General features: G+C 36.4%; 2 protein-coding genes across 2 annotated transcripts; both read left to right on the top strand.

The window, feature by feature from the left end:
- Positions 1–283: 283 nt before the first annotated feature.
- On the top strand, positions 284–5,070 carry LOC105125076 (formin-like protein 11). Its single transcript, XM_011025374.1, has 4 exons — positions 284–2,970; positions 3,047–3,237; positions 3,761–3,996; positions 4,092–5,070. The coding sequence occupies exons 1-4, from the start codon at positions 1,313–1,315 to the stop codon at positions 4,818–4,820; spliced, it is 2,814 nt and encodes a 937-aa protein (XP_011023676.1). The 5' UTR covers positions 284–1,312; the 3' UTR covers positions 4,821–5,070.
- A 1,391-nt stretch (positions 5,071–6,461) lies between these two features.
- On the top strand, positions 6,462–9,587 carry LOC105125075 (luminal-binding protein 4-like). The gene is made up of 7 exons (XM_011025372.1): positions 6,462–6,582; positions 6,950–7,220; positions 7,333–7,544; positions 7,633–8,355; positions 8,471–8,625; positions 8,707–8,789; positions 8,935–9,587. The coding sequence occupies exons 1-7, from the start codon at positions 6,531–6,533 to the stop codon at positions 9,419–9,421; spliced, it is 1,983 nt and encodes a 660-aa protein (XP_011023674.1). The 5' UTR covers positions 6,462–6,530; the 3' UTR covers positions 9,422–9,587.
- Positions 9,588–11,591: the final 2,004 nt, after the last annotated feature.

Here is an 11,591-nt window from a genome sequence, read left to right as displayed (position 1 = left end):
TTCTTTACGACTTTAATTTGTTATGTAGTCAGGCCGGTTTGTTTTCATCTGCTTTTTGGGGTGTGGCTCGACACTTTGTTTATTTCATGTATGGTTTAGTGGCAAACAAAACAGTCTGGTACCCCTTTTCTAGAGTTGAAACAAGAAACTTAATTTCTGCCTTTTCTGGGCTAAAAAACCTGTAATGAACCCTACTATTCAAATGATTTCACAAAGAGATCCCTCATGGTGGATGGCATAATGGTTCGAGTGACAACCAGCTTAAGACTTCCAAGCCTGTTGCTTCTATTACATGCTGACGATGTAGTTGGTGCTAGACCTTTCCCTCTTTCTTCTGTGGTTAGGTCGGAGACATACAACTGGAAGCAAATAACCTAAAGATGTCTTAGAAATCAGCTTCTGTCCTACCAAACCATGGCGCCACATCGTAAGCCTGAGAGCAGCAGCAATAACCTACCTGCTAGTAGAGCCATTGGAAAGTGTGGGAAAGGGACTCTTCTTTGATGGCAGCAACCCTTTTAGCATCCCATAATTCAACATTAAGAGATTGTTCAACCTAAGTTGTTGTTTTTTAGCCTCTCGAAGAAAAGCTCACGCACTCACACAAGAAAGTAATGGGCCACACAGCTCTATCCCCTCCCCTCTCTCTTCCATCAATTATGAGGGGTTGGAGGAGGAAACTTGCACCAGTACCCTCTTGGAAGGTTAGCCAATTCCAACTATAACAGGGACCCACCTAGGAAACTTTTTCATGGTCTGATTTTGAGGCTTTTAGCAACTAAAAAGCTCTGCTCAACTGCAAAACCTCTTGTCTAAACTTCAGATGCTAGAGATTTTAGTAGAACTTTTAGACTGAGGAAATGATGAAGTGTCATGATATGATGAAGAACAGAGACAAAAAACATATTTCAGATGGTCAGCTTTTCTGTAACAAAGAGAATAAAAAGAGAGTTAAAAATGAGAATGGGAAAACAAATTAAGAATTGAGGATTGATGACAGTGCCCTAAGGACAAAGTGTAACACACATTTAACGAAGTTTTCAGGGAATTTATGGAGGTGAGCAGATATAAGAATCTTTGAAGGGAGAAGTAAAGAAGGCCCATTACAACCACAACTGCCAAGGCTCTGGGGTTCCTTGGAGTAGCATTAAAGACACTGCATTGCTGCATTGCATCTTCTTCACTGTTACAGCACCTCCACCACCCAAAAATAAATGTTTTTGCAATAAAAAAAAGAATATAAGAAAACAATGTGCTAGATTTATAAGCAGAAGCTTAGAATTTATGCTTTTATGATTTCTAGTTGAGGAACATGGGTTGTACTCCTCAGATTCTCCACATGATCTTCATCATCACTATATTCATGCTCATATTATTACAAAGTGCCCACGTTTTTATTTCTACTGATGCTTCAGTGGATGCAGAAGGGTACTTCCAAGCTCCTGGCCTACCAAAGGTGAATTTCATAAAGGAAAGTACTGGAGATGTTAATAATGAGAAGCAGATTGAAAAAGTCTCTGGAGAAGATGAGAATGAAGAAAAAGAAACACTGATAGTTCAGAAGTTTAGAGCTTTACTTGGACTAAGGAGTTCCAAAACAAGAAGCTCATTAACTGAGTTTGTGTCACGAGCACCTTCTCCATCAGCCACCATGGAAGCTGAGCCTCCTGCTTTTGCTCCTGCTCCTTCTCCTTCTCCTCCAAGGTTGCCAATTCATGTACATTCTTATTCTCCTCTGCATCACAAACATCTAGCCCCACCACCACACAAGATTCAGAAAGAGCACAAAGATAAAAGTCGACTTAAAAAAATTCTTGTAGCAGTTCTAGTGTCTGCAGCAGCTGCCTTCTTGGTTTGTGCTCTTGGGCTCATTTGGTTCTCTGGAAAATTCAGGGAGCATAGGAAAAAATCTGCAAGATTAATGTCGGTGCACAGGAAAAAAGGAAGAACCAGGGGTAAATCAAAGTTTGTTAGTTCTCAAAAGTCGGCAAGCAAGGTGAGCTTAAATCCTGCCCTTGATCTCTTGTATCTTAATTCATTAGAAAAGGATTTGGAGCAACAAACTACTCATCTTAAGCAAACTCCTGAAACTGTAAACACATTATCAAATCATAGCACTCCAAAGTCTTCAATGCATGAGAGGCAGGAGTCAAATCAAGAATTGATAGTAAAGTCAGATTCTGACAATGCTAGTAGTTCCTCCACAAGGGAAATCACGTCTGTTCATGGTGATGGGGAATCGGTAAAATATGAATCTGATGGCGGTAACTCTTCATCTGGGGATAAAATTATTCCCACTGAATGCCATTCATCAGATGATGAGTCTTTTCACTCTTTTGTTGATTCACATTCGTCTAATGTTCGGCTTTCTAATGCTTCGGCTGGTAGCCTTAGTGATTTTTCAGAAATTCCCCCCTCAAATGTGCCACGGATAATACCATCTCCTTCACCACCTCCTACAAATTTAGACATTCTAGAAGCAACACAAGTTCAGGATAAGAATTTCACAGCCCCCCCACCCCCCCCCCCCCCCCCACCCCCGCCACCACCTGCTCTGGCACCAAGAATGTGCATACCTTCTTCACGCACACCTTCGCGATCAAGCAGAATTACATCTGAAGCTTCAAGTTCTTCTTCATTACCAAATTTATCACCTCCTAGGAAGTCAGATGCTTCTTCAGGATCAAACCAAACAACTCGAAATGACTTACCGCCTCCACCTCAAAAGTCTCCTAAACCTTTACGAGCGCTGTCGAGTATTCCTCCTCCCCCATGCCCACCTCCATTTCTAAAAGGAAATAATGGCTCTGCCAAAGGCCCACCTCCTCCACCATCTCAACTTCCTCAATATACACCATTAAGAAAAGATGGAGTACCACTGGCAAAATTGAAGCCACTTCATTGGGACAAAGTTAGAGCAGCACCAGACCAAAGCATGGTGTGGGACAAGATAAGATCAAGCTCATTTGAGTAAGTTTTTGTGTTTGTATTTGCTATATAGTTCCAATTTTCTACTAGGAGTTATTAACATGAGGTTTCTTAACAGATTAGATGAAGAGATGATCGAGTCGCTTTTTGGATACAATTTACAAGGCACAACGAAGAATGACGAAGGGAAGAGCAAAACTCCTTCACCAAGCAAGCATGTACTTGAGCCAAAGAGGCTGCAGAATATCACAATCCTCTCGAAAGCCATAAATGCAACTGCTGAGCAAGTATGTGAAGCACTAATGAGAGGTACGTTTTTGTAAAGTTCAATATTTATGATAGAAATGTTATGGTCAAGACCCCAAAATGTCTCATCCTTGAATAATTTTGAACAGAAAAGCTGAACAGAAGTTTAAAGATTGCAAATACAGAAAGTACATCCTTTTAGAATCGAAGTTAGAAATTTCAATAAAGAGAATTCATCTCCTCCTGCAAATGAAATCTTGATAGATGTCTTACGTTATAAATAAACTAACATCTCGAGATCGAAGAGACAAAAATAATGCAACGAAGGAAATATATTTCCCTGTCTTTTCTATTTTAAAATGACTGAAATTTACTCCAAAACTGTCCATTTAATTCATGTCTTTTTCTCCATCACTCCAACCAAACACGTTTCTATTCCCTTCTGTATCCATCCCTTTTGTCCAAGGACACTATAAAAACACAACCTAAATTCTTTTGATACTTAACATTAGAAATGAGTGCTATGCACAAATATTATATACAGCGCATGTATGCTATAACAAGCAACTAATACTGTGGACATCAGCGGATGGCTTGTGTCTACAACAACTTGAAGCACTGGCGAAGATGGTACCTACTAAGGAAGAAGAGGCTAAGCTATTCGGTTATAAAGGAAACATCAATGAGTTGGGGTCTGCAGAGAAGTTTGTTCGAGTAGTTCTTAGCATACCTTTTGCCTTTGAACGAGTTGAAGCAATGCTTTATAGAGAAATATTTGAAGATGAGGTGGTTCATCTGAGAAACTCTTTTTCAATGCTAGAGGTAACCATCAAACCATACAACAGAGCAACTTTTCATCGAAACAATATTTCAACACAACTTATACCTCTTTCTTTCTAATTCTTATTTTATGCCAGGAGGCCTGCAAAGAACTCAGGTCAAGCAGACTCTTCCTAAAGTTGCTTGAAGCAGTGCTAAAAACAGGAAACCGAATGAATGTGGGAACAATCAGAGGAGGTGCTAAAGCATTCAAGCTCGATGCACTCCTTAAACTTTCTGATGTAAAAGGAACAGATGGTAAGACTACCTTACTCCATTTCGTTGTCCAAGAAATAATCCGGTCAGAAGGGATTCGAGTATCAGATAGCATTATGGGGATGATCAATCAGAAGAACAAAACCAAAACCGTCGAAGAAAGGGAAGAAGATTACAGAAGAATGGGACTAGACCTTGTTTCAGGTCTAAGCACAGAACTCTACAATGTCAAGAAAACAGCTACAATTGACTTAGATGTTCTTGCAAGTTCAGTCTCAAACCTCTCAGACGGGATTGATAAATTACAACATCTAGTAAACAAGGACTTATCAACCGACAAAAAAAGCATAAACTTTGTGCACACAATGAAAACCTTCCTAAATTATGCAGCAAGGAATCTAAAAGAGTTGCGCGAAGGCGAAGATAGAGTCCTATTGCGCGTTAGGGAAATTACTGAATACTTCCATGGAAACGTAAGCAAAGATGAAGCCAACCCACTTCGTATTTTCGTGATTGTAAGAGACTTTCTGGGAATGCTAGATCATGTCTGTAAAGAACTTAGGAGCCTCAAAGTCCCTAGCATTCCAAACCCCCTTGCTCCATTTAGGTAGATTGGACAATTGCGTTGTGTGTTTATACTTTGTAGGATTATCATCCAATCACCAACTTGAATGTAGCCTTATTTTTTTGTGAATTTCATCTAGGGTTTTGGCTTGTTTAGTTTGATTGGCCTTGTAATCCATGGTAGCTGTGGGATCAAGGCTTTGTTAAGCAAGCTAAGTTAGACTGAATTGATTACGTAAAGGATTTGCTATGACAGTCAATGTATTAATCATCCCAAGTCAGATAAGATTTTCAGATTTATGCTTAGTGCTAAACAATTGTGAAGACATACAGGAAGCAAGAAAACCCTAAATCAGCTACATAAATTATACAATTTTTCTCTGAATTTCCCATATGATTTAAAAGTTCCCTTAAAAAAGAGTAATTAACCAAAAAAAGCAAATGAGGTTTTGCCGGGTGTGTACATAAATTTTGTGTATTAAAAATATACTAAAAATAGTATCAAAATTATAAAAATAGTATAAAAAATAGCATCAAAATTACAATAATAAATTTAATTATAAAAAAATAAAAATTTTCTTGAAGTACTCTTCACATGCATAAATCCTTTAATTAACTGTTAGATTTAAATTTTATTTTGGACTTAAAGATATTTACATGAGTTCAAAAACTTTAATAATGTGAAATATTTATTCGTTTGATTTTTTTTTTAAAATAGTATTCATATTGATTTAAAAACTTTTAATCATATAAAATTTTAAATTAATTTGATTTAATGAAGAAAAAGACTTTGACCATCTTTTTCCTTGAATTTATTTGATAGAAAAAAAAGATTTTGATTCTTTGCTTCCTTGATGAATTTAAATTTTCTTAAGAGAACTTTCAAGTATTTATACTTGTTTTTTTATTTTCTTCTTTTTTTTTATACTTGTTTTTTATTTGATAGCTTTATTGTTTATTTATAGACATGTCATTTATAAATTATTTCAAATATCCTTTGTCTAAAGGATATCTTAGAAAAATTAAAATGAAAATTACTTAAAATATCTATTAAAGTAAGAACCATAAAATGTAGTTCAAATGTGTTTTTTAATTTAATTTAGTTTTAAATCCAATAAATTTAATTTAGACTTAGACCTAATAAATTTAGTTTCAGGCATAATAAATATGTATTTTTTAATTTAATTTAGACTCAATTCTAATAAATTAAATTTAATCTAGTACTAATAAATTTAATATTTTAGTCTTAGAAAGCTTGAGTCATGAGTCAAATGTTTTGAAATTTTAGGATGGAGGAAAGCTGACTCAAGATTAATTAGTTTTAGATTGAGTTATCGAGCTGGCCAGAGTTAATTATACTGATGGAAATTGAGGGAGAAAATCGATAAAGACATCGTTTTTTAAAAGAAAACAGCCTCCCTTTTTTTATATTAAATACTCCAGAAACAGTTAAACCCGCCACAACTCTCTTCAAAAATCAAGAACCTTCAAGACGGAACCCGCGAATATCCACATGTAAGGTTTCTATTGGACAGATAACGTAATAGAGCTTGAAGGGCACAATCAACAAAAGAAAGGACTAACGTGGATCATTTCTATTGGTTTGAACAATATCAAACTGTACACCCACCGTTACTTTAACCCCTTATAAATAATAACCAGCTTCCAAGTGCCTCCAGAGCTTCACTTCAAGAAAACAGAGAAAGCTTGTTCTGTTGTTTTTTTTATAGATTTCCACTGTTATTAAAGCAAGAACAATGAGGATCAAGCATAAAGCGGCTATTGCCTTTTTGTTTCTCTTTGTTTCAGGTTAGTGGAAATGTTAAAGGAAAGGTTTTTGGAATTTCATTTTGGTTATAAGCTTGTTGTGTTTTATGGTTAGTTCTCTGTTTTTGCCGATGAGAAATTAGCTTAAAAGGTTGATAAATCAAAAAAATTTGATAGTTTACGTACTTGATCATTGTAGTTTCTTTGTGGGGGTAGTATTATCATGGAAACCAAACATGTTGAGGGAGTAATAATATGAGTTGTTTCAAAGATAGAAAATGAAAGAAAATGCGAGAAATATTATGTGCGCTTTCATTAGAAAGATATTGGGTGTTCTTGATTCACTTCAACACAATCTTTCATCTTGAGATTTGTCTTAAAAGGTTCCATTTTTTTGCTTCTTTTGAAGAATACTACTTTCTAGGATTAGTAGTGGCAGCAGATGGTGGACCAAAGCTAGGGACTGTGATTGGCATTGATCTTGGGACTACTTACTCTTGCGTGGCTGTCTCTCGGGACGGCCACGTGGAGATTATAGCCAATGATCAAGGTAATAGAGTAACTCCTTCATGGGTGGCCTTCACCGATACCGAGCGTTTGATTGGAGAGGCTGCAAAGAATCAGGCTCCTATGAATCCTGAACGCACAATATTTGGTGTTAAGCGTCTCATTGGAAGAAAGTAAGAAGAAGCCACTCTTAAAGTCTTTCGCATTGTCGTAATTTGAATATATTTTGTAATCGCGGTAGTGAATTGAACTCGGTTGGTGCTCATTTCGTATTGTTTGGTGTAGGTTTGATGATCCAGAAGTTCAAAGAGATATAAAGTTCTTACCTTATAAGGTTGTGAACAAGGATGGTAAGTCTTATATACAGGTGAAGGTGAAAGGAGAGACTAAAGTGTTTAGCCCCGAGGAAATCAGTGCTATGATATTGGGAAAGATGAAAGAAACAGCCGAGTCTTACTTGGGGAAGAAGATTAAAAACGCAGTTGTCACTGTTCCTGGTACATTTCAAACCTTTTTCTTTGGTTCTTATTCAGATTTTATGTTTGAATATTGTCCGACGGAGTTTCCTTTTGTTCTTTTTTGTAGCTTACTTCAATGATGCTCAAAGGCAAGCGACGAAGGATGCAGGCATCATTGCCGGGCTAAATGTGCCTCGGATAATCAATGAGCCAACAGCTGCAGCTATTGCCTATGGCTTGGACAAGAAAGGAGGAGATATGAACATTTTGGTTTATGATCTTGGTGGTGGTACATTTGATGTTAGCATCTTGACTATTGATAATGGTGTTTTTGAGGTTCTTTCTACTAGTGGAGACACCCACTTGGGAGGAGAGGACTTTGATCAGAGATTGATGGACTATTTCATCAAGTTGGTCAAGAAGAAGTACAACAAAGACATAAGTATAGATAAGAAGGCTCTTGGGAAGCTTCGAAGGGAATGTGAGAGAGCTAAGAGGGCGTTGAGTAGCCAACACCAAGTTCGAGTAGAGATTGAATCACTCATTGATGGCATTGATTTCTCAGAGCCAATAACAAGGGCAAGATTCGAAGAGTTGAACATGGACTTATTTAAGAAGACACTGGGGATAGTGAAGAAGGCTATGGATGATGCGGGATTAAAGAAGGCTGATATCAAGGAGATTGTGCTTGTTGGTGGAAGTACCAGAATTCCCAAAGTGCAAGAAATGTTGAAAGAATATTTTGATGGGAAGGAACCTAACAAGGGCGTGAATCCAGATGAGGCTGTTGCTTATGGTGCTGCTGTTCAAGGTGGAATTCTTAGTGGCGAAGGCGGAGAGGAAACCAAAGGTTGCTACTTAGCTCTTATTTTTCTGTGCTTCTGTTTGGATGTGATACTGTTGATAAAAGAAGCTATTTATGTTCAGGAAATGCCTAATAGGATTCTTTTTTTTTTTTGTTTCAGGCCTTCTTCTACTTGATGTTACTCCTCTGAGCCTCGGTATTGAGACAGTTGGGGGCGTAATGACAAAATTGATCCCAAGGAACACTGTTATACCGACTAAGAAGTCCCAAATCTTCACCACCTACCAAGACCAGCAAACCACAGTGTCTATAAAGGTATGTGAAATACCTAATGCTACTGACCATTATCTGTACTTGTGTATACGTCGTCAGGCTTATTCGTTCTTGAAATTTCAGGTTTATGAAGGTGAAAGAAGCTTAACAAAGGATTGCCGTGAGCTTGGAAGATTTGATCTATCTGGCATTCTTCCAGCTCCAAGGTAAGCTGTCATTGTAAACAAGAGCAACTATGAACATTTTGGGATTTTGGAATCTCACGACCCACGACTGACTGATAGTTTGGTAGAGTTTAATGTAGTGAAGTAGGGTGTGCAGCTCCCATTGCTGATTATTATATTTTTGCAGGGGAGTGCCCCAGATTGAGGTCACATTTGAGGTTGATGCCAATGGTATTCTGCATGTGAAAGCTGAGGACAAAGCAGCAAAGAAGTCTCAATCTATAACCATCACCAACGATAAAGGGCGTCTAAGCCAGGAAGAGATTGATAGGATGGTGAAGGAGGCTGAAGAAATGGCTGAGGAGGATAAGAAGGTTAGGGAGAAGATTGATGCTAGGAACAAATTGGAGACTTACATCTATAACATGAGAAGTACAATCAATGATAAAGACAAGCTTGCTGATAAGATCGATTCGGGTGATAAAGATAGGATCGAAACTGCATTGAAGGAAGCACTTGAATGGTTAGACGGTAACCAAAATGCAGAGAAGGATGATTTTGAAGAGAAGTTGAAGGAGGTGGAAGAAGTTTGTGATCCTGTCATAAAGCAAGTTTATGAAAAGAGTGGAAGTTCAGCTGATTCTGAATACGAGGAACCAAATGATGAATTGTAAATCCGCTTCAAAGTTTGCTACTAGTTTATCAAAATTTCATCACAATGCCAGACATTTTGCAGCAGGTTTATGAAACACATCCATACCTCCTCTTCCTACCATTCTATGAAAACAATTTGGTGTGTGTTAGCCATTGTTGCTAGTGAAGAGGACTGTTGTTCGAAGACCATAATATTTTTTTTTATTTTTGATATTAATACATCAAAATTATTAGAAATTACTAAAAAAAACATCATCAATTTGATATCTTTTAAAATCAACTGGATTTTTAAAATGCACTCAGATACTAGTATCGTTTTTTGCCTAATTTCATGGAGTCCGTCACCATATCCAAGGATGAAAATTTCAAATGCTTTTACAAGCCACCATGACTTTGTTTCTTCAATTAAGGTAACCTTTTTTTGTAAGGTATGCACATTGATGATAAATCCCTCATCGAAGAAAGAAGTAACGATCGGTTGTTGCATCCAGGGCCCTCCACTCTCTTGGGATTCCCCAGCTTCTTATTGCCCCTTGGAACATCGACAACCTCTTTGGATGCGTTTGTAATGTCCATCTCAACTGCAATTTTTTCAAGTGTTCTACTTCCTCTCCTAACCTCTTCAAGTCTCGTGCTTCTTATCGCATGAGGCCTTGAAAAAAAAGAGAAACTTATATCAAAAGTGGACGTAGTGATGTGCTGCATTTGTGAAGTAAAAAAAGAAGAAGAAGAACATGGCAGCAAGAGAAATAGCAGCATTATTAACAGAGAAGCAATTACACCATCCACCAGAAACAGTCACAGCATTTCTCTACCTTCGATGCTATCATTTGCTTTCTTTTACTCAGATATATATATTGTCAAGGAAAGTTTATTGAGGAATGTGCGAATGAAAAGAGGGAATTGCATGGAGCTTATACAAGATTGAAGAGAAATGGAGAAGAGATTTTACAGGAATGGAAAATGCTCGATCACAAGATTGAGAAAAACATTTAGACATAGTTGGGGGATGTGTAACAGTTATGGAAATATACAAATAAGAAGGAAAACACCATAAGGAAATATTTTCATTTTGGCCAGATACAAATTTAAAAAGTAAATTATAAGGAAAGATATCAAATATGTTTTTTTTTTTTAACGTTGTATTTGGATGGATTAGGATAAATTAACGAAAGCAAACTGGTTGGTGTCATGTATTTGTGATCAAGAACTTGCAATATCCATAGAATGGAAGGCAAGAAAATTAAAACAAAAGCTCGCGACTGGCTTGCAGGTCAAAGGATGATTGTTGCTGAAAATATAGGACATGTCAAAAAAAAAAAAAACTTTGGTAACCGATTTAGAACTTGGCTTGGATCATGTTTTACTTCTTTTTTTTTAATATTATCTTGATAAATTTTTATCTTTTTAAAAAGTGAGACCAATCCCGTTTAAGATTCGTGATTGTCCCTCTTAATAAATATGTTTTCTATGTTCATGTTTTACCTTTTACCAATCTCAATAAATATGTTTTCTATGTTCATGTTTTAGCTTTTACCAATCTCTTTTTTTTTTTTTTATCAAAATAATATTAATTTTTTTTAAATTTTTATCAAAATAATATTAATTTTTTTTTTTTAAAATCATAACTTTAATTGACCTATTAACCTCAAAACTTATGAGTTGATTTCCAAGCTAGGTAACAATTACAAAAAAAGAAAAAGAAAAAGAAAAAGGAAAAACATCATTGTTAAGAGTAGTTGAACCAACGTATTAATTTTAAAGCATCAACATGGCAAGCAAATCTATCCATTCTGACAAAATAAAGATGTAAAAGTGTTTGATGTCTTAAAATCTTACCTTGCCAAAGGAATGATCCGAGGAATGATCACTTTCTGAAATGCCATGAACAACAGCCTGTTCCAAATTTGGAGGATGTGATCAGTTCATAGACAACTTAGACCCCATTATTTTTCTATTACCAGACCAGGTTTCTAGGAAATCAGACTTCAGTTAAAAAATGTGGTGCATATACTGAGTTTATATACATGGGCAAATTAATTTTAATTTCTACAGAAACATAATTGGCTTTTATATTAAAAGATTTCTTTTCAAGATTACATTTGCAAGATTTTAATATTCTCATGAGTGTTTTCACTGTCCCGTTGAGTAAAAAAAAAAAAACAGAGCCTTGTTAGAGGATATTTTCTT

This window comes from Populus euphratica, unplaced genomic scaffold (assembly GCF_000495115.2).
Source record: "Populus euphratica unplaced genomic scaffold, PopEup_1.0 scaffold28.1, whole genome shotgun sequence".
NCBI lineage: Eukaryota > Viridiplantae > Streptophyta > Magnoliopsida > Malpighiales > Salicaceae > Populus > Populus euphratica.
The sequence above is the reverse complement of the archived record's forward strand: the minus strand, read 5'-3'. Positions and strand labels throughout refer to the sequence as shown.